Source organism: Myxocyprinus asiaticus, chromosome 23, assembly GCF_019703515.2.
Source record: "Myxocyprinus asiaticus isolate MX2 ecotype Aquarium Trade chromosome 23, UBuf_Myxa_2, whole genome shotgun sequence".
Taxonomy (NCBI): Eukaryota; Metazoa; Chordata; class Actinopteri; order Cypriniformes; family Catostomidae; genus Myxocyprinus; species Myxocyprinus asiaticus.
Window position 1 is genome coordinate 17,834,297 of NC_059366.1, and position 24,262 is coordinate 17,858,558.

At 39.3% G+C, this 24,262-nt stretch overlaps 1 protein-coding gene across 7 annotated transcripts in view; it reads left to right on the plus strand.

Annotated features, from left to right (window-relative positions):
* LOC127414110 (fibroblast growth factor receptor 3-like) overlaps positions 1–24,262 on the plus strand; it is a 111,405-nt gene that overhangs the window by 36,184 nt on the left and 50,959 nt on the right. For 4 of the 7 annotated variants that reach the window (XM_051651866.1, XM_051651865.1, XM_051651867.1 and 1 more), the window contains exons 1-2: positions 6,039–6,443; positions 11,035–11,268. In XM_051651866.1, coding sequence (XP_051507826.1) covers positions 6,335–6,443; positions 11,035–11,268 — 343 coding nt within the window. In that variant the 5' untranslated portion in view covers positions 6,039–6,334. Of the gene's footprint in view, positions 1–6,038; positions 6,444–11,034; positions 11,269–24,262 lie in introns of those variants that run through there. The other 3 variants (XM_051651871.1, XM_051651872.1, XM_051651869.1) reach the window with 2 other exon arrangements.

Sequence of the window (24,262 nt, forward strand, 5' to 3'; positions counted from 1 at the left end):
TTTTTTATCATAAATTCTCCTCCCTGCCCAGTAGGGGGAGATATGCACACATAATGTGAATCATCAAATACAGAAGGAGAAAGTGAAAGTGAAGGGAAAAGGACTTGTTGGGAAAAGGATCTGTTTCTCACCCACACCTATCATAATGCTTCAGAAGATATGGATTTTAGGGATGGATGATATCACTTATTTTCAATTCGATACCAATAATTTCAAGTCCAATATTGTCAATACTGATACCAATACCAATACTTCTATCAAATTAATTTTTTTGTGATATCTTGGGATAAAATGGGTAATTTAAAATATTATTTTTAGTCATAATTCAAGTCATTATTATTATTATTATTATTTTTTTTTTTTTACATTTGTGAGCCTAAACAGAAAATTATTAGACTTCTGTTTTGTTTACCCTTACAAAATTTAACCATGGTTTCACTACAGTATTTAGTTAAACCATAGTTACCACACAATTAACCATGGTTACACTACAATATTACTGTAGTAAAACCATGGTAAAACAAAAAAATCTTTCTTTAATTACTTATTAACAACAATTACACGCAAACTTCATTATAAGAAATGCCAACTTTAGATATGTTGTTATTTTAACGTGAATTTACTCAGAAGCTGTTTCTCTGATTTTCTATGATTACCTCTACAAGGCACTGATCCCTCTTGTTTGAACGAGCCTTGTGACAGTGCAAGTGCTTGTCTGCTTGTCTTTCAGCATGCATGTTAAGATGAGTGGAAGAAATAGTTTCCATCCTGCAAAAGTATTTGCTAATATAGCCTAATCCTTTTTATTTCACTTTGAAGCTTATGATTATTGTTCATATTCATGGTAACCAATTAATAATATCCCTCTTTTTTTTTTTTTTTTTTTTTTTTTTTTTTTTTTAATGTTAGAATCAATATTTCTGTGTGAGAATCGATATTTTTTATACAACATCAGTATCAGAAGTATCGATACTTTAGGATCGATCCGTCCCCAATGGATTTAACCACCAGAGTGGTCTGGAGTACTTTTATGTGACCCTTGGTGCTTCAAAATTTTGGCACCCATTCACTTGCATTATATGGACCTACAGAACTGAGATATTCTCCTAAAACTCTTAATTTGTGTTCAGCAGATGAAAGAAAGACATACACATCTGGGATGGCATGAGGGTGAGTTAATGATGAGAGAATTTTCATTTTTGGGTGAACTATCCCTTTAAGGTTTGAGTATACTTTGTTTTTTTGCGTGTCCAATCGTCTCGCACCGATCATGCACTAAGCTTTTCAAAGTATACTCTTTTGACTGGAGCAAATATGGACGCGTTCAACGCATGTTCACTATGACTGCTTTGTGATACTCTTTCGGTATAGTCAACGGCAGGCACATGTTGACAAAAACTGGGCCGCACAGGGATAGTTTTTGCAGACTGTGCAGATGCAGTAGCGGTTTTAACCACCATGCAAACCACGCAATTGCGTGGGGCCCCGAACATTGGACAAAAAAAGGGGGGTGAGCTTGAGGGGTGACATGATGTTCTGGGTACATGCGTGAATAGACTGTTGTCAGCGCTCTTAAAGCGGTTCACGTTAGAGGTCCTCTGGGTTCGGGTTAGTCTTTCAAGTAGGACTTTGGGTTCGGGTTTGTAATTTATGAAAAAATATACAGGACTTCTGGACTTGTTTCACCCATGAGTTAAGGGCTGTTAACACTGAAAGCATTTTTGTGTGCATCTGCTCTGATTTTCCATTGTTTTTCTATGTAAACACGCACTGGACAAACGTCCTTGACTGCTGCACCGTATCTCGCTGTTTCTTCAGAGTCTCACGCAGGACTGGCACATTAACTAGTCAAGTTAAAAAGAACTTCAGGTCTCAAAAACGCACATCGAGACACCTGCGTTCTGTTTCATTCGTTGCGCTGCATCTACATTGTTTTTAGCACAGGTGTCACAAAGATTTAACATTTTGAACAAGTTCAGATTGCAAAGAGGTGACTGACAAAACTAGAAAGAGACAAAGTAAAGTATGTTGGAGATGCAGACTCGGGTCAGTTCAGTCAATGTCCCTCATTCTATGGCAGACAGACACATACTGTGCTGCTATCACACAGCAGTCCTTGTGTTCACCTAATAAAAAGGGCACTTTTTTATTGTTTGTTAAATGGTCAAATGTGCTGTGAATATGTTTAATTTTGTGGTAAAAAAATGTCCCGGACATCTGTGTATTTTGTGCATTCTGTTAGAAAATGCAGCTCTGTCTCAATTTGTTTTGATCACAGTGTGGACACAACCTTTCTTCCTGTGGCAGCCATGTTTTCCAGTGTCTGCCTGTTTCTATAGTGAGGTTGTGTCCACTGAGTTTGTACCTTGTCAAGGTGGCTTTCAGTTTTTTTCAGTCACTGTGTATAGATAGTCTGCAATGGTGTATTCTCTTTTTAGGGCCAGATAGCATTGCATTTTACTCTGTTGTTGTGTTTGAGTTTCCCAAGTTATATAATTATGTTTTATTTGTGCTGTAATTTGGCTGTATCTAATTAGAATCAGAATGAGCTTTATTGCCAAGTGTGCTCACGTACACAAGGAATTATCTTGATTTATTTTTTGTGATAGGAGAACATTACAGTGAGACAGAATATAAAACAAGATAAGAGTATAAATAGACATACAATTTTTTTATTTTTTGAAAATAGGACATATAACATAGAATGGTGTATGTACATGTGCAAATGGTAATATACACTGCTCATAAAAATTAAGGGAACATGTAATCATCACAGTATAACACCTAGTCAATTAAACTTCAGGGATATCAATCTGTCCAGTTAGGAAGCCTAAGCGATTGTGAATCAACGTCACCTGTTTTGGTGCAAATGAAAGTGACAACAGGTGCACTGGAGAGGCAAAAGCAAAACAACCCCCAAAAAGGGAATGGTTTTGCAGGTGGTGGCCACAGACAATTGCTCTCTCCTTATCCTTCCTGACTGATTTTTCTCTAGTTTTGTGATTTGCATGTCACTACTGGTAGCATGAGGCGGTATTTGCAGCCCATTCAAGGTTTGCTGTGTCTCCCAGTACAGTCTCAAGAGCATGAAGGAGATACCAAGAGATGGGCCATTTACACGAGGAGAGCTGGACAGGGCCGTAGAAGGGCATCAACCCAGCAGCAGGACCAGTATCTGCTCCTTTGTGCGAGGAGGAACAGGAGGAGCACTGCCAGAGCCCTACAAAATGACCTCCAGCGGGCTACTGGTGTGCATGTTTCTGACCAAACTGTCAGAAACAGACTCCATGAGGGTGGCATGAGGGCCCGACATCCTCTAGTGGGACCTGTGCTCACAGCCCAGCACCGTGCAGCTCGATTGGCATTTGCCAGAGAACACCAGAATTGGCAGGTCCGCCACTGGCACCCCGTTCTCTTCACAGATTAGAGCAGGTTCACACTGAGCACATGTGACAGACGTGAAAGAGTCTGGAGCGTTATGCTGCCTGCAACATCATCCAGCATGACCAGTTTGGTGGTAGGTCAGTGATGGTCTGGGGAGGCATAGCTTTGGAGGGACGCACAGACCTCAACATGCTAGCCAACGGTATCCTGACTGCTGTTAGGTACCGGGATGAAATCCTCAGACCCATCGTCAGACCTTACGCTGGTGCAGTGGGCCCTGGGTTCCTCATGGTGCAGGACAATGCCCGGCCTCATGTGGCCAGAGTGTGTAGGCATTTCCTAGATGACGAAGGCATTGATGCCATTGACTGGCCCTCACATTCCCCAGACCTGAATCCAGTTGAGAACCTTTGGGACGTTATGTATCGGTGCATTCGACGCTGCCAAGTAGCGCCACAGACTGTCCAGGAGCTCACTGATGCCCTGATCCAGGTCTGGGAGGAGATCCCCCAGGACACCATCCGCCGTCTCATCAGGAGCATGCCCAGACGTTGTTGGGAGTGCATACAGGCACGTGAGGGCCATACACATTACTGAGTCACATTATAAGTTGCCGTGATGAAATTCACGCAAGTTGGAACAGCCTGTGATTTCAATTGTTTACTTTGATTTTCAGTGTGAGTTTGAATCCAGCCCTCAATCGGTTGGTGATTTTGGTTTCCATTGACCGTTGTTCTGTCATTTTGTTCTCAACGAATTACACAATGTACAGTAAAGATTTTGATCTTCAATATATTTCGTTCATCGAGATCCGATGTGTGATTTAAGGGTATGTACAGTTACTGAATTAAATATGAGTGAATTTACATATGTACATGAGATATTTATTTACATTATGCACTGTGGGTCCTGAAGGCATTAGTTTTGCAGTATTGTTCTGGTCCAGGTCTTCAGGCTGATGAGGGTTAGTAGATATTGGTGAAAAATCAGGACTAAAGCTCCAGACCAGCTGAGAGTGGGGATTGGTTTCTTTGCTCAACTCTTGGTATTGCAGGGCTTTATAATGGTATGAGAGGGGGTCACTGAATTTTAGATTGCCCATTTTTGTATTTTTAATTAGTGGATATTTGCCTCATTCTACCCTTCATGCATTAGTTGTTATGTGCCGGTGTACTTGTAGAATATTTATACAGAATTCTGCATTATACTAGAAGGCCCTGCGAGCTTTATCTTTCAGTTCATTCACTGCAGGGTTAAGGTAATTGTAGTGTGATGAGTGTGATATTTTGTTATTTCCTAATGTGAATATTCGTTGCATTCCCTAGGATCTGGAGCTTTTCTGGAAGGTCATGATTTTAGCTTTATTGAGGTTTACTGTCAGGGCCCATGTCTGACAGTATTGCTCTAGCAGGTCCAGGTTCTGCTGTAGACCCTGTTCAGTGTGAGACAACAAAACCAGGTCATCTGCATACAGCAGGCATTTGATTTCTGAGTCGTGTAGAGTGAGACCAGGGGGTGTAGATGGCCTCAGACTGGTTGCTAGTTTGTTGATGTAAATGTTAAACCATGTTGGTCTTAAACAGCAACCCTGTCTCACTCCATGCTCCTGGGAAAGAAATCTTGTACTTTTTGTGCTAATTTTGATGCCACATTTACTTTCAGTATACACTGATTTAATGAGATCATAGGTTTTACCTCCTATGCCACTTTCAGTAAGTTTGTAAAATAATCTATTGTGCCAGACTGAATCAAATGCTTTTTTTTTAAAAGTCAATAAAGCATGCCAAAAATTTTCCTTTATTTTGGACAACATGTTTTTCAATTAATATTTGTAATGTGTAAATATGGTCAAATGTATGGTAATTTGGTAAAAAATCTAGTTTGACTCCTGCTCAAGACATTGTGAGTTGTGATGAAGTCCAAAAGTCTCGAATTAATTATACTACAAAATAATACTATGTTTTCCATTTTATGCATGTGGCACAGTGTTTTGGTTATTGTCTGGTAGTGGTCCTGTTCCAATGTGGCAGGACTTGACATAACTTGCAGCCAGGTTTGAGCTTGCTGGGGTTTCTCCGAGTAGGTCTGCATGTTTGTCCTTGTGATATATCTGATTAAAGTCTTTGTGATGGGATATGAAATGGGGAGGAAATTCCCTAATTTGTACATAACTAGGGCATGTTGTTAAAAAGTACAGTTCTGTGTCCACTTCATTTTGTGTGCACAGCCTGTCTTATTTTGGTAACCAGGTCTGTCTGTGTCTGCCCATCTCTATAGCAAGGTTATGTTCACTGAGTCTGTTTAGGGACAGATAGCATTCCAATTAACTTTGTTGAGCTGCTGCTTCTGTCCAATGTTTTAGATATTTTTCTTTTGTGTTTAATCTGATTTGGTCTCTCTCTCTCTCTCTCTCTCTCTCTCTCTCTCTCTCTCTCTCTCTCTCTCTCTCTCTCTCTCTCTCTCTCTCTCTCTCTCTCTCTCTCTCTCTCTCTCTCTCTCTCTCTCTCTCTCTCTCTCTCTCTCTCTGTCTGTCTGTCCTGAACTCGCAAGGGGGGCGGCAGGCGGCGAGCACTGCACTCGCAGCAGGGACGCGGTTTGAAATCCGATCCTAGTTATTTTTTCCCCCCTCTCTCCAGAGCCTGGTGATCCAAACTGTTAGTGGGAGTCTGTGAGCCAAGCTTTCACACACAGCAACATACGCCCCGCACCTCACAACCGATCCAGCTGCGCAGCGGAGAAGAGCCGCTTTTGCCGCTTCTTTAGATGATGCAGTTTAGTGCGGTTTTAATGCATCTGTGAACGCTTTTCAGCTGTTTAAGGACTGGACAGAGTTGGACAGCTCAAGGCTAACTTTACGTTTTTCAGAGCAAGAATTCCTTGACGCAGCCCAACGCTTGGATTTGTAAACTTTAGTGTTTTTTTGTTTGTTTGTTTTTGGATTTGGCCCTGAATGCAATTCACGAACATCTGGAGGGACCCGCAACAAAGCTTTCTCAAAGAGTCAATCAAAATAATTTTTACGACTTCGAAAAGGATTTATTCCAAAAAGGGAATCTTTGGTGAGAACTTTGTTTATTATTATTATTATTATTGTTATTATTATTATTATCATCATCATCACCTCCATGAATAATGAATAAGACAGTCTTATAGAACACATATTTCTCGTTCCATTTCCAAACCATTTTTGTCTGGTTTCAGATAAAAGCGCACCTTTTTGAATTAGACTCCGGATTCAATCAAAGCCTTTCGAAATGAAAGTTATATTTTAGAAGTGAGCTGCGGTTCCCGGTGACATGTGGCGTGTGCTCGTATCGCTTACAGTCGGACAGGTGTTGCACGGAGCGCGTGTGTATGGATGACTACACCGCGTGCTCGAAAGCTGCTTCACCAGTCGCGAGGAAGAACCGAACCTGTGCTGAAAACACATCTCCAGTAAGATTCAGCTACAATGATTGGAGTGTATAATTTCGATTTTTGTTGACAGAAGAGGGTTTCTCAAATGAGAATAAGAACCAATCATTCGTGGGCAGCAGTTCTTTGTCACATAGAAGGTGTTTTCGATGGTGCTGAATCACACCGTGGGACGTAAGGTGACAGACAATAAGAAACGCTGTCAAGGGCGCTTGTTTCAACCGATCCACCTCGTGTTTGATTTCTCGACGTTTTGAACAGTGCGACAGGCTTTATAGAGATTCCGTGACTTTAGACATATACACGTGTTGCCTTATATTTTCCTGCTGTAAACTCACTAACTCGTTAACGGTCACTCAGCTGGCGTTTCTTTCCGATGAGAGATTACATGAAGCACTTTACAACTTGACGTGTGACGCATTTAAAACCAAAATTACATCCATTTATTTTGTGGCCACCTCAGCAGGGCTTCATTTGTGTTATTTTTAGCTCACACTGAACGGATCCTCGCTGCTTTTTCCTCCGCCGAACCCACGTGCCATCTGAAACCAATTGTAGCTATCGGAGTGAATTAGAGTCTCTGGAGGTGTTAACGGGGGCTTCTGGGGCCAATTAGACACCTAATGTACTAGAGTCATTCCAACCCCACTGAAGTCGTTGATGAGAACTCACTGAAGTAGGATAGAAACTATATAAACTGGTAATATAATTATTTTTTTCATACCTTTTGTTTATATCAGCTATTTTAGGACTTTACCAGGGGAAAATATAATAAATAGTTTCTAGCTGTAATTTTCACTTTGTGAGATATCTTGATGAAATTTAGTTGTTGAACTAATGTGCGTACAGCAGTAATCCTTATCACCACTTTCAGAAATGTGCTGTCACCCCACGGTTTAGGAGATAACCATTACTTTAGTAAAGTGTCCCATGTATTTTCAGATAATACCTACAGCCCATCAAGAACAGTCTCTCAAAGATTCACAGAGGTATCAAGAGTCTTCACACAACTAAACCATCAAATGTGAGAGGTCATGTCATCAGGGGGAAAATATGCTCCTTTTCTGTTGGACACATCAACTAATTGTGACCCTTAACTGACTGGAGCTTCCTCAAAATCAATACGCTTCTCTTAGGACTATCACCAAAAAAAAAAAAAAAAAAAAAAGAACTACTGAATATATGCCATCAAAGTTTCTCTCTCTCTCTCTCTCTCTCTCTCTCTCTCTCTCTCTCTCTCTAAAGCTATATTTAGTCCCTATTAGCTGTTGTCAAGGGATTTATATATATATATATATATATATATATATATATATATATATATATATATATATATATATATATATATATAATGTACACAAGATAACTTAACACACAAAGCACAATGCAGTCCAAGGTCTATAAAAAGAACAAATGAGATTGAACCCACAATAAACAATGGACAATGCAGCGCTGCTCATGAACTCTTTCATCCATTATGTTTTAATTGCCCTTGTGTTGCTCTTTTGCCGTGAATATTGGTTTTGTGGACAGTCTCACGCCAGACCCCTGCATTTAAGCAAATGAGATGTTGGGTTTAAGGCCAGAAAGGACAGAAAAATCAACCTCTTTAGAGTTTAGAATAAACCCTGAAATTTCATCGTGACACGTGTGTAAATGTGATTTGTGAATTGGCCTTCTGTGATTTGTGTATGGAAATGTGGAAATTTTATGTGTTCCTCAATGAAGAGGAACTCACCTCTGTGCACTAGAGTAATGCACAAACACATACACACACACACTCGCACACAGAGCTCTTAGAGAGACACAGGAGGGCCAGTGAAGTTTTCAGAAGAGGATTACAGCCAAACTCTAATAGGGCCACCTCAGGCTTCAGCTTTTCATCTGCTGTCTCTCTCTCTCTCTCTCTCTCTCTCTCTCTCTCTCTCTCTCTCTCTCTCTCTCTCCCTCTCTTACCGTTTCTTCTTTCTTTATCTCTCTCTTACTCTCCCCCCTAATCCCTATTTTCATTTGCTGATTTAGATTGGGCCAGCCGTTGACATGGCTGCACAGTTAATAGATAATATTGACATTTTTGAGACCCAGATTTTGTGCAAGGTGTGACTAGTGTTACAGGATTCCATTAAAACCCTTTTACGCTGAAAACTATCAGACATTATACGCACATAAATGCTTAGGATGTGACAGCATATTCTCATACACACCCTTGTTCAGTTCTGTAGTTGTTTTGTTGCCATCAAAGGAGCTTTGAATACGGAATGTTGTCAACTCTTTTAAATGTTTAAATTTGAATATTAGTTCCGTATCGCAAATGACTAAGTACTCTAAAAGTGAGAGACAAGGAAAAAAAGAAGCAGACAGATAGTAAAATTAGTAGCTATAGTTTTAATAAATTGACTGGACTGATATAACCAAATAAAATTCTTCAGTAATCCCTAAATAAACACTGACTGTTTGAAGGGAGCTTAACATCAGCATACCACACGGCAGCACACTGCTGAGACACAATCCCCCCCAAAAACTGTTATAATTAAATTTTAAGTAGCACAAAACAGCATGTATTGTGTTTGTTACAATTACTCATGCAAGCAGGTGAAGGCATGCAGGATAATTTATGTAAACTACATTCAGGACATAATCATGGAAGGTTTGCCTCAGTTGCCTCATGTTCAGTCTACACCCTGCTAGTGTAAGTAAGGGATAATGTACTGTCAGCAAACCTAGTCTTGTATTTTCCTGTAGGAGCTTTTTTTTTTCTTTTCTTTTGGTGCTAATCACAAGCAGACTCTACAATATTCCATTAATGTACAGCTAGTCAGCTACCTACCAAATAAAAAAAATAAAAAAAAAAACAGGCATGAAATATCGATTTATACTGAGATTAAATTGAATTAATATTATTATGCGAGAAGAAAAAAACATTGAATGATACGAGAGACTAGCACAGCTAGGAAATCTTTCACCTGGGAAATCGGTCAATTACACACTTTACTGGTCATTATAGAAAAAACTATTTGACTGCAGCAAGCCATGAACTATGATTGACGATTCAGAATGAAGTATCCCAGAGAGCCTTGTAATGTATAGGATATGGCAATTTCTTTCTCTGAGAATATGGTAGCAGACTAAGAGTTTGTTTCTGCTTAAGGCCTCTCCCCCACTTAAGATTGCTACTGTAAGATAGTACGGCTACAGAAACAGTCTCTAAAAACGCATCTACGATACACACTCCAGAAATACACTATACAGATAAACTCCACAAATATACCATTCTCTCCTACAAACAATCAGTGCTGATATACTATCAGCACACACCACTATGCAATCTCCTGCTCTACGCCAGCCAGGGAAAACACTGAGTTACTCAACACACCAACCTGGCTTCAGAGTTTCTTCTCTCTTCAGTATGTGCTGACCAAGAATTGAGTGTCTGCTTGTCAGGGGAAAGAAAAACAGTGCCACGCCAGCCTCAGAAGTGCGTAGGTCTCAACTGCATCTGTCCGAGAAGAATGCCACCGTTTCAAGTTAACAAACATTTTGTGTGTGTGCGTGTGTTTAAACCAAGGCTATTAAAAAATAACACGAGTTTTAACATATTCTGGACTTCTTTGGGCGAAAATCTCTCAGTGGGGGCACCAAACTATACAGTCTTCAGCTCTGTATGTGTGTGCATTTAGCTAAACCTCTTTACATTCCTTTTATTTTGACTAATATAAACTCTCTATGTGGCAAGGCGCAGACACGCATACACTCACAAGCCACTGTGTGTGAGGGGAGCATATGTTTTCTTTAGAGAGATAAGTGTGTTTGTGTTAGCTTAGTGAAAGACATGTTTCAGAGTAGTCTGACCAGAGAGAAGGAGATGGAGAGAGAAGCAAAAGACAGCGAGTAAGAATGCAAAAGAGAGTTTACAACGAATCCCAGTCTCGTGTAAACTAGCACAGGACAAATTATTTAAAATAGCTCCATTTTATGCAGTTGTGTGTGGTCATCACACTTTATTTTTCAATTTACAGTAATCGCGGAGAGCTTTGCATGTCAGCAAGGCATTTCAAAAGAGTGGGACAAATATTTTGTCCCGTGTCAGAATAGCAACCAACAGAATTGTTTTTTTTGTTTTTTTTTGACATTTTTTACTCTATACCTATTAAAAATATTAAAAAAGTGTTTGTTTTGAGTTCATTCTCGCTTAGACCTCTTTAGTAATACATTTCTAAATATGCTCTTGTGTTTCAGGTGTGGAACCAGCATCGTTTTGGACGGGAGTGTGTGATTTCGTGTGTGTTGGCAGCACTACATTGGCATCATGTGTGGAACGGTGGAGGATGTCTGAGTCTAGTCTCCGTGGTGAGGACACTCGTCCCTGTGCCCCTCCGCCCGGGATGGTCCCGCTCTGTCTCCTTCTGTACCTTACGGCTCATATCTTCCCACCGGTGTACAGTGCCCGACTGCTGTCCCCAGAGCCCACAGGTCAGACATTACATCTCACGCTATATGGCTCTCTCTTTCTCTCTCTCTATCTCTCTCTGTCTCACTACCTGCAGGGTTCCTATGGTCATAGAAAAGAGTCCCGGAAGAGTGTTGGAAATAAAATATTAAAGGGATATTTCACCTAAAAATTTCAAATCTGTGATCATTTACTCACCCTTATGTTGTTCCAAACCCAAATAACTTACTTTCTTTAATGGAACACAACATGAGATGTTAAGCAGTATTTTGGTCTAAGTCTAAAAGTTGACCGATAATAAGATACCGATAATTAAGGTGGTGGGAAAGGCTGATAACCGGTTATTTGGCCAATAGTTTTAAAATCGATTTATAGCATGTTAAAAAAATATATTTTTCTTTCCTTAATATGATGAGCACAGACAAACAAAATCCCTGATGCAGTTTATTGTTTAACCAAAATCCTAATTATAACCATAATAAAATATGGAATAAAAATATGGATGAACATTGTCAATGATGAAAGATTTAGTTATATCCCCACACGATTATTTTTATTTAACTTCTAGAGGCCACTGTTATACTGTAGAACTAAGCGACGGCCACAGAGGAACACAGAGAAATACAAAAATTAACTATCTGCATAGATATTTGCTGATAACCGATAGTTCCAAAAAGCAACTATTGGCACTGATTAATCTGTAAAGCTGATATATGTTTTTACCGATATATATAGTTCTACCTCTATCTCAGCCACCAATCACTTCCATTGCACCTTTTTCCCATAAAATCTAAGTGAATGATGACTGAGTCTGTCATGCTGTTAACATCTCCTTTTGTGTTCCACAAATCAAAATCATACAGGTTTGAAACATAATAAAGGTTAAGTAAATAATGACAGAATTCTCATTTTGGGGTGAACTATTCTTTTAAAAGTCATGGAAGTAGTAGTGAATGTACATTTTTGAAGCTCAGCTAAAATAAAAAACTAAAGATAAATAAAAATATTTCACTAGCTTTTTATATTGCGCTTGTACTAATTGCTTGCAAGCTATAGTGATGTTCAATTTGTAAGCAAATCATTTTGAGTAGATTATTTTTTATGAATCTGTAAAACCAAATTACACAAATTGGTATGAGAGTTTCATTACTGATTCATTACTGACTGGAAAGGTCATGGAATGACTGCACAAGTCATCAAAATTAATTGATCAAAAAGTGCAGGAACCCTGTATCTGAACCCTATATCTTGAGCATTCTTATTAAATGTGATTTGCACCTCCTATAAAATCCATAAACACTCATCAAATATTTAAACAAGTTGACTTGAGCTCACTCTGAATTCACTTACCTGTTTTGACACACACCCTTTTCCTTGTCAATGCAAGCATTCTTAAAACTTATTTATTTCAGGAGCAATCTGTGAACACTTTTACCAAGAAACACACTTTGTCTTTGCCATTGATTTATTATCCCCCAGTTGACTGATGAGGCCCTGCAGAGCGGATTACATGACAGTAAAGTGTGTGTGTGTGTGTGTGTGTGTGTGTGTGTGTGTGTGTGTGTGTCAAACGACTGAATAATAGCTTATCACTCCAGGCAGAAAGTGTCTAAATTTTCTGCATATGTTGGCAGGTACGAGAGATGTTTTGGTGTCGATAGAAGTCTAGATTATTTGTTAAAGACAGGTTTCTTGGCTGAGTTCACCTGAGTCTCTGTATTGTTTGGATTCAGGATGGGTCTACTAAACATGCTACAGTCACTTAGAAAATAGAAAGGAGCTTGATGCTTTCTTGGCCCATTTCTCGACTGTGTGAGTGTGTGTTGGGAGAGATCGTCTGATTGCAGGTGGATTTGATTTCTCATCTTGATAGCAGGTAAATATTAGGAGACAGAGAGAGTATTACAGTTAATGTTCACACTTGGTTCAAAGAAAAGAATGCAGAATGTCTTTAGTGAACCCACAGCTTAAACAAAGAGGAATTGTAATCAGAAAAGAACCAGCTAACCATTCACCTCCTTTTTACTCTTCATCCTAGCCACTAAATTTACATTTCACATTTAGTCATTTAGCAGATGTATTTATCCAAAGCGACTTAAAAATGAGGAACACAACAAGCAATTTGTCACACAAAAGTCAACAATATCTTCAGTATCGCACTGCCAACTTCTCACAGTGGCTGGTGTAGTAAAGATGCTAGTGCAGAATAAAAGATAGACACAGATTTTTTTCTTTCTTTTTTAATTGTTAAATAGTAAGTGCATTTAGTGTGGATTGGTTAAGTGCTCGCGGAACAGATGTGTTTTCTAAATCCACTTCTCTCTATCTTTTTTATGCTTCTGTTTATCTAATTCTGTCATTCTAAGTCTATGATGTGAAAAAATTACAATCACATTTAACTAACATTTACAGATGAGGGGCCTGGGTAGCTCAGCGAGTATTGATGCTGACTACCACCCCTGGAGTCGCGAGTTCGAATCCAGGGTGTGCTGAGTGACTCCAGCCAGCTCTCCTAAGCAACCAAATTGGCCCAGTTGCTAGGGAGGGTAGAGTCACATGGGGTAACCTCCTCGTGGTCGCGATTAGTAGTTCTCGCTCTCAATGGGGCACATGGTAAGTTGTTTGTGGATCGCGGAGAGTAGCATGAGCCTCCACAAGCGGAGCCTCCGCGGTGTCATGCACAGCAAGCCACATGATAAGATGCGCGGATTGAAGGTCTCAGAAGCGGAGGCAACTGAGACTTGTCCTCCACCACCCGGATTGAGGTAACCACGCCACCACGAGGACCTATTAAGTAGTGGAAATTGGACATTCCAAATTGGGAGAAAAGGGGATAAAAAAAAAGAAAAATTAAAAACATTTGCAGACAGACAGATGGACAACTGCATACAACTTCAATATGCAGGCTGATGCTTGATCCTTTCTAAAGTGTATTAAATGTCACCTTAACTTCTGTTAAATGTCATCTTAAATGTCACTTAAAGTCTTCATTATGCTTTAAATACACATTCTATTCCAATCACCTCTGATTAAATTCTATCCATGGACTATAACCATATTTAGACTCTAAGAATGTGTGCACGTGAGTGTTTTTTGTTGTGTGTCATTAGTTGGGGTTCATTCACCTCATTAATGCTCTTTGAAACCCGCTCCAGGTCGGCAGATGAGTTACTAATGAGCAAAGAAACACTTTCTCCAAGTGTTGGGTATAGCCACCTGTTCTCTAAAGAGTAAGTCACTGAAAGAGGCTGTGCATTACAGTGATTTTACCATAAATAAGGGGTGCTCTGAAGCACAATGCAAAGCATTTTTTTTTTGGCATTTTACAACAGCTTCAAATGTGGCTTGTCCAATGAGAATTTAGAGTCATAGCTATCTGTTTTATGAAACACACAGACACTTCACTACAGACAGCCTACTTGTAGAAGAAGCACGTACACACTTGCTGGTCTGTCAGCCTGTAGCATGGGTCTTAAACGTAATTATTAGTTCCCCTGAAGGAAATTGCTCAGATACTTAAAATTGAAAAAAAGTCATAAGTGGTAGAACAAACGGCTGAATGTGTGTGTTTGTGTGGACGCACTACGTACTTAGCTTTAATTTGGTGACAAAATTGACCTTTTTTGGAATGTGCTTGTTTGGAAAAATTATTCATACTTGAATTAAATAATGTTTAAATTTTTCATTCTAAAATTGCATAACAATTTTTTTTTAAAGAAGGGGTATCAAACTCACTTAAGGTCGAGGGCCAGATTGGACTAAGTGTCACTGTATGAGGGCCGAACTGTCAATATGTGTGTATATAAAGGCATTCAGAAAGTATTCAGACCCCATATTTTTTTCACATTGTGTTATGTTGCAGCCTTATGCTAAAATGTTTTAAATATTTTTTTTCCACATCAATCTACACTCCATACCCCAAAATGACAAAGCAAAAAACATATTTTTGATAACTTTGCAAATTTATTAAAAAGGAAAAACTGAAATATCACATTGACAAGTTTTCAGACCATTTTCTATGACACTTGAAATTTAACTCAGGTGCGTCCCATTTCTCTGGATCATCTATGAGATGTTTCTACACTTTGATTGGAGTCCACCTGTGGCAAATTCAAATGATTGTACATGATTTGGAAAGGCACACACCTGTCTAAATAAAGTCTCACAGCTGAAAATGCATATCAGAGCAAAAAGCAAGCCATGAGGTCAAAGGAACTGCCTGCAGAGCTCAGAGACAGGATTGTGTCGAGGCACAGATCTGGGGAAAGCTACAATGGACTATTTATTGATTTTTGTACACAGAACAGTTTTTGTTTAATTTTGGCGTGACAGAGAGCAAAGACTTGTGGTTTAGTAAGTGAATCAGACATAGTTCAGCTGCTGTGTTTAATTATGTTCATTCAGTGAAGAATTCATCAGACTGATTCAAAATAATAGCTTGTGAGTTGGAGAGTCGTTTGGAGAAAAGCATTGAAAGTACCAACTCATGAGATGCATGCATTTGAGTGCAGCAAATACATAGCAATAGAAAGGTGTGCTGTTTTGCAGTTTTTTCACGGCCTCATTCAGACTGCAAAATCAAAACTTTGGTAAAATTATGTTTTTTTAGTTCATATTCATATGTGGGGAAAAGCAGATCAGCGGAGCAAGAAACACTGTAAGTCCAGAATAAACTGTATGCTGCTTTAATTACTATTAGGGTACTATAAAAGGGAGTACATGGAATTTATTCATTTCATTAACTGGAGGTTACATCAATTGGTAGTAGAGAATCAAGCAACAATATTGAAACGTGTCGCTGTCCTGTCACTCTGTCAGTCTGGGCTTTTGTCTGACAGGACCGTAGCATCATCATCCCATGTCTGTCTTGTGTTTCGTTGTCTGTCTTTGTGTGAGTGCACGGTTTCAGTTGAATTCCCTGCTGTGCGCTCTTCGGTCTGTCTTGTTTCATGTCTAGAGTATGGTGTCTGGGTCCTGCCTTCCTGTCTGGTTTGGTTTCGGTCTGTGTCATGATCCGGACACTCATGCTCCATGTCTGTCTGTTATTGACGTGGGTGCATTGCGCTTATGCCATCTTGGCAGCATGCACTTGTGTCAATTGTTTCTGTCTGTCTCTCGCAAACAGGGGTGCGCCTCATGTCGCACTCATGTTGCGCTGCGCACCTGGGTCGCGAACTGTCTTCACGTTGTGCTGAGGTTCGGTCACTTCGGTCTGAGATTTCGGGTTTGTGTGTGGCCAAACTCTCGCACAGGTGTCCTGTCTTGTTTTTGTCGCCTGTTGCATGCATTGCGTGGCGTTTGCCTCACGATGTATGCTCAGGTTTAGTGTGAGAATGCGTGGCATCGCTTTGTTTGGCGTGGCTACGCATTTTCTCATCTTGTTTGTCGGTTGGCATGGGCGTATATTGCCTTATTGTCTTGACGATGTGCGCTCATGCCATTCGGGTGTTTTGTTGTCTTGTGAGAGCACGTGGCTTTGTCTCTCTGTCTTACATCATACCCCGCCTCCTTGTTTGCCCATTTTTAGTTTATTAGTCACACCTGCCCTGTCTTGTTAACCTGTTGATTTCTCTCCCTATTTTAGTCTCCTCGTGTTTGCTGTCCAGTGCCAATTCGTCTTGTTTCCAGTCTGTGTGCTTATTTGTTCCAGTCGGTCAGTGTCATCAAGTCGGTCTTGTGTGTGTTTGGTCTTGTGTGTGTTTGGTCTTGTCTCAGGTCGGTCCAATTCTCGGTTCATTCCCCCATCCCTGCCTGGTCCGGTTGGTCCTGGGTCAAGTTCTTCTCCAGCCTGGATTATATTATTCCCCTACGGGGTAGTTTATGTTTGTTTTTCCCCCTTGTGGGAGTTTTGGTTTGTTTTTCCCCATTTGGTTATATTAATGAATCCTTTGTTTTTTTAAACTCTGTGTTTGGGTCCTGACTCTGCACTCCTGACAATATTTTTTTTTCCTCAAATCATCATGCGGGCCACATTGGAGTCCTTTGCGGGCCACATTTAGCCTGCGGGCTGCATGTTTGACACCCCTGTTTTAAAGGGTGTGGGTTATGGCTAGTCTATAGTAATTATCTTTAGCTTTTAGGCCTATATAATGGTACGTCCCCATATAGATAGCTAAGTTTGCATACAACATTTTCTTTGTGTTACATTGTATGTACATTTTTGTGTCATTATATACATTATTTGTGAATGAATTATGTGACAGTGTATAATGCGGTGTTTGTATGTGTGTGTGTGTTGTTCTTGATTTACCCCTGCACTCCTATACCACTTCTGGCAGTCATGAACAGATGGCTGAAGTTATGTGCTGTAAGAAATCCAACACACACACACACACACACACACACACACACACACACACACACAAACAGACAGACATGTACACTGCTCCTTTACCACCCATGGAATGAACCTCTGCCCTGGCAATATTACTGGGTCTAACGCATACACACATAATCTCTCGCACTCAATCATTCACAACAAACCAAAGCTTGATGTGTCACAAAAGCAGTCTAATCTATTCATAACCCTCCCCTTGTTAGGGTTAGATGTAAGGTTTAGGTTAAGGTTAGCATATTCTACTATACTGTACATATAAAGGAGTTTAGGATCACCATTTCCTTTTTGACTGCTGCTTTTTTCCCTGGGATGCTTATGAATAGTTAATAAAGCATTAATAAATTAATAAAGCAGTGTAATGAAGCTTATACCACACACTGATCAGTTTGTAACTGAAAGTGAGCAAGTGTTTGCTTTGTTTAGCTGCGTGAGAACTTTATAAACTGTTATAATGTTACACAGGGACAGCGAGACGTAATAATTTTTTGGTTTCAATTTTTAGATACTTATACTGTGTGATAGACTAAACAGTGTGTCAGATGTTTAGGGGGATCTGTTTTTGTTTATAAATTTAAGTTATAAATGGTATTGCTTTTGCATGTTGATACACTTGGATCGCGTGTGTGTGTGTGTGTGTGTGTGTGTGTGTGTGTGTGTGTGTGTTTAATTGGGGATATTTCTGAGCAGCTGTTGCCAGTTGCTTCTGGGTATCATTGGCTGGAAGGAAGCAAGGCAGAGGATTAGTAATTTTCCTGCTCAGTAATACCCCATATCTCTCTCTCTCTCTCTCTCTCTGTCTCTGTTCTATCTGATAATGCTAAATTTCCCATTTCTGTACAGACTAAAAGACAGAGGGGATGAGGGCGGAAGGGCAGGGTCTATGGAGAGGTGACGTGTTTGTGTGTGTGTGTGTGTGTGTTTGTTTGATCGGTTGTGTTTTCCTGGAGGGCAATTTAAGGTCACAGAGTTGAAAGAGTAACGTCTCACTCAGATCACTTGTTATTCTGTCAGTCAATGTCATTTTTCTTCTTTGTTCAGACAGTTTAGACTTATTTGGCAGATGTCTGACACCACAAATTGTGAACTACAACAAGTTAGAGTAGTGAACGATATTTAGCTAATCAGCTGATAATTGGCTATTTTGAGATTGTGTTGGCCAATAACAATGCTGATTTGGCTGATTAAAAGTAGTTAATTCCCCTTGTGTCAGCTCCAAAATCTACCAACAGCTTAGTCAATGGATAATAAACATTTCCTGTTTCAAATATTATTTTATTGAATTTTGAGTAAATATGATGTAAAATAAGTGTTTAACTCCGGCAATATATGTGCTTCTCATTTGCGTTCTTTAAATTGTATTATGTACTGTATATATCGCCGTCATATCAGCAGTTGGCAGCCCTGCTGTCAAGATATTGGTATCGACATCACCACTGAAAACCCATATCAGTCGACAACTAATTTATAAATCAGAAAAATAGACATTTTCTTTGAAAATGTCCATAGGAAAATATTTTTAAATGCTTCTTTGCAAATATGACCACATTTTCTTGTTTTTTGAATGGGGATTAACCTTAAACTCAAGTGCAGTTTGTTTACATGATGAATATCCCAAACATGAATCCAAACATGAGAACAAACATAAACATGAACTACTTGACTAAACTTGACGTGACATTGGCTTGACTATAAACTTGACATGGAACGCTGCACACCAACAACGATACATTCACAATACTCGACAATGGACAATGGCAAACATGAGGGCTAAATACTTGAACTAGGGAGAACACATGACAATGATAACCAATGAACACACAGAACTCTAAACAAGATTACGAGACTGCTAACAAGCTAATGAAACAATGAACCAATGGGGACAAGACACAAGAACATGGGAAGACACATGACAAGATCACATGACAATGAAACAGGAACAAACATGGCATGGAACTATTTTACCAAAATAAAAGACATGAACAAAAACACATAAAACCATGACAATCACATTCCATCACAATATACAGATCTGAAATATAGGTGGCACTCTAATGCATTTTAGCCCTCAAATATGTGCTCATCCATAGACATTCAGTCTGATTTTCAGTTCAAGCACCACCTTTGTTGTTTCATTGAATATCTTAGCCTCTGAGTGGACTAGAAGCACATTCTAGAAGTAATTTGAAAGCTGAGATCCTCCCTTTGCGATTTTATCATCAGTAGTCCAAAACATATTTTCTGATGATTTGTTTAGCATGCTTTTCCTTCTGGATGGCATATTTTGTTCTGGACAACTAAGATATAACACTAGATTATTCAGCCAGGCAAGCTCACAGACATGTAAACAATGGCTAATTTTTTAGAGAACTTCCGAAGGTAAAAGCAGATATAACCTTTTTTAGGTATTTGGGGCTAACAGCAGCAGTTATCGAAGCCTAAAGAGATGTTTGTATTTGATGACTTACAGAAATCATATTTCACTTTGTGATTCTTTTGAAAATCTTTCGAACTGTGGTATAAGGGCAACACAATTTATTGTAAAGTCACATTCCTTTCATTTGAAATATGACTTGTCCATTTATGTGCTATGTGAAGGACTCCTATTTTTATACAAATATTTCTACCCCATTACCTCTGGGGTGGGGGTCATTTTCAACACGAATGTTTTGAGGCCTTATTTTGTTATTTTAAGTAACATAAATGCAGAAGTGATGGTCATCTCTGAAAGGTTCAGATTCTAAGCTTTACAATGATACCTCATGCCTGACTTATGTATACAGAGACTTTAACATTTTAAGCGTAAACTTTTTTCGTGATGTAGCGCCCCCTTTCCGCTGAGTATAAGAGGTAAAGGAACCATTCACACCAAATCCGGAATAAAAGCTAAACAGTGGTGGACTGGGAAGAGAAATCGGCCCTGGATTTGAAATTAAAACCAGCCCAAAAGTTGTTGAGCTGGGGTCAGTGCATGGATTTCCCTGTACATTTCTGCATATCGCAGCCCCCTTTGGCATATCGCGGTGCCATTTTGTGGCCTGTTTCAGCTTATCGCTGCCCGTTCGGCCCTGTTTCATGGCCAACCCACCGGGAAAAGTCCGGTTCTCCCTATGGTCAGTCCGCCCCTGAAGCTAAATACAGCATAAAAACAGAAAAACCAGTGTCTCAACACATGTTTTTGACAGTTAAAGTTCTTTTTAACTTGACATGGCATCTAAACAACACAGCACTCCTGCACAAGTCAAGACATTCGTCTATCAAAAATGCATCCAGTGTAAATGGCCCCTAAGTTGTCTTGTTCTAAATTACTCAAAGTAAATAGGATGTAAACAAATATAACTTTTGAGGCAAGTTAATTGTAAAAGTCACAAATCTGTCCTTGAAGAACATGGATCAACAACTATTTTTTTTTTATTATTAGAGGGTACGAATTGTAAAATTGTGTTGTAAAATTTAAGTCTAGAACAGGAATTAATTTCCAGGAGACACTCCATCATGTTCTAATGATCATGCTATTAAAATAATGACCATTATCATCATGCAATCTTTTGTCGTGTTATTTATTCTTATTTTTTATTTTTATTTATTTTTTACCCCACGTCCTGAGAAAATTAACTTAGAGAACAAAATGACTTGAATAAAAACTTTTGTTATGCTTGTGAAATATCCAGTAATTTGCAGGTGTTTCTTTAGATTTAGAGCATGTGTTGAATTCATTTACAAGGCGCTTCAGTGTGCGTTCTGTACAGTGTGTAGGATTAGAAACTAGGCCAGTTCGTCTATGGAATGACAATTAAGATGGTCCAGTCCCTGATTGCAACCTGTTTGTTTGTTTCAGTGTGTGTGTATGTGTGTGTGTGTTTATGTCTGTCTGTGTCTTTTAGTATGCAGATATGTGTATGTGTTTGAAAACCTTTGAATATTTTTTTTTAGCACAGAGATAAGACAAGGTGTGTATATGTATGTGTGAGAGAGTATGTGTGTGCTGAAAGAGTTTGGCTCGGACACTGGACGGGGCCTGAATATTCTGAGCATCTAGCTTCCGTTACTAATTAGTGCAGTGAGGCAGGAGGGTTTGTGTGTGTAGACAAGGCTTTTTGGATGCAGCAGCTTTCTTAAACTTTCCTCAGGGGTATGCCATCATATACACTCTCTCTCTCTCTCTCACACACACACACACACACACACACACACACACACACTTCAACAGGATAGAATAAAAGAGGTAACAAGTTGCAAACCCCTCTCTGCCCACCTCTTCTTCTGTCTTAATCCTAATCACTGATCCTGTCTTTCCCTCACTCCAGCCACTCTCATTCTGAGGAGGAATTCAGAATTAACTTGCTCAGCAAGATTCGGTTCAAGCTGTTGCTCCACCATGACAGAAGCTGACCTGAAAAAGAAAACTGACTGTACAAGAAGATTTCTAATATAATGTGGCTTGCAAAGTTATGCAATGTTATGAATTGCGTGAAAGAGCTTGCAAAGTTAGAAACGTACTTTGACCTACTGTACATGCATAGAGTATGTTTCAAGAGTGGTATACACACACGCCTTCAACGCAACATTAGGGAGATAGTTATTGGAGAATGTAGAGTGAAAGAGTGTGTGTGTGTGTGTGTGAGTGAGAATGTGTGTGTTGTATAGGCCTACAATCTGAAGGTCAGGTGACAGTAGGGGTTGTTGACTGAGTGTGTCATGCCAAAAGACTGAAAGCAGCGGGAAACGGGAAAAGAGCAGACTGGCAAAGCTTTGGTTGGTGTGTGTGTTGCGCGTTTGCAGGGTGTGAGCACTATGAGTAGATAGAAGTGCAGACTAATTGCTTGCTATAAATAAGCTGCATGTATTGATTACACTGTGTTACAATATGTCACCTACCTGTGTTTTCAACTCTCTCTCTCTCTCTCTCTCTCTCTCTCTCTCTCTCTCTCTCTCTCTCTCTCTCTGTGTGTGTGTGTGTGTGTGTGTGTGTGTGTGTGTGTGTGTGTATGTGTCTGCTCTGTGTCCTCATTATCTTATTTTAACCTGTCACTTTGTTGCAACACACAAAACAAGTGGAACTAGAGCCTGTTATTCATATACACATTTCTCACATGTTGGCAGCTATAGGTGGGTTTCCATCCTACAATTTTTATGTGCATTTTGAAATTGTGCACAAGAAATCCTGAATGGAAAACGCTTGATGTGCGAATAAACTTTCTAAATTCCCTTAAAATTGAATGCGTGTTTAGAAAATGTTTTGCTGAGACAGGTGTTCAAAACACGGTTAATTACACTCTCTTTTGATTATTGTAACAATAGCATTGCAGCGTCGCATATCAGTTTGGTTGCTATGAGACATCTCTGACAATAAATGTACCCCTCAATAGATTTATTTTGTCAAATTTAGCTAACCTCTAGTATAGTAAAGTCATTTTTATTTGTATAGCGCTTTTCACAACACACATCGTTTTAAATCAGCTTTACAAAAAAATAAATAAATAAATACAAATTAAACTGTAATATCTATAATGTCTTACAGTGATCATTGTGTAGTTTAATTAAATATGACTGTAAAATATGTATAGAAATTAAATAATAATTGTATTTAGAACCCCTGTGAGCAAGCTGAAGGTGACTGTGGCAAGGAACACAAAACTCCATAAGATGTTGGTTAATGGAGAAAAATAACCTTGGTAGAAAGCAGGCTCACTGTGGGGGCCAGTTCCCCTTTGGCTAAACAACATGAATATAATGCCAATATTAGTTATTTGTTTGCAGTGCAAGTCATTTAAAATGTGAAAATTAAGTAAGCGTTAAGGTCCAGTGTTTTAAAAATAAAAATATTTTTTATTTTTTATTTTTTATTTTTATGAGCTTTAAGATTAATGACTAATGTCTTTGAAGTCCATCCTGGATTAACTGCAGAAGTTTACATAGATGCATTGTCCTTTGTTAGTTGGTTGATGAAGGCTTTTGTTGGCAATTAAATTATAGTCTATGTATTCCATTTCAAGAGTGTAGTCCATCAATAGACAAAGGTGATGCAGGCAGAGATAAATGATGAGGTGCATCACAGTTCAACCTTCAGGTCATTTCGATGAGGTTCAGTGGGGTCCATCCTAAGTCCAAGGTTCAGGCAGTGGCATACGAAGTATCCAATGTCTTACAGATGGAGTTGGCATCAGTTCATCCTCTGAAGTCAAAAAACTGAAGTGATGTCTGGTTAGCACCGGCTGTAGTTTGTCGTCATCTCTCAGCGACACGTAGCAGTGGAGTCCGACACCAAGCAGGAACAGAGCTGGATCTGGTAGGCTCTAGTAACCACAGGATATGAATCCCAATTTGGAGAATTGTGAATTTTCGTTGGGTTTAGAAAAAATATAAAGTTGGGTATCGTTGGCATAACAGTGGAAACTTATTCCATGATTCCTGATAATATCTCCCAGGGGAAGCATGTATAAGGAGAAAAGCAGAGGTCCTAAAACTGATCCCTGTGGCACTCCATATTTAACTTTAGTTTGATTTGACAATTCCTTGTTTACACATACAAAGTGGTAGCAGTCTGATAAATAGGACCTAAACCATGCTAATGCAAGTTCACTAATGCCAACATAATTCTCCAGCCTTTTCAAGAGAATGTTGTGATCTATCGTGTTGAAGGCAACACTAAGATCTAAAAGCACTAGAAGAGAAATGCAGCC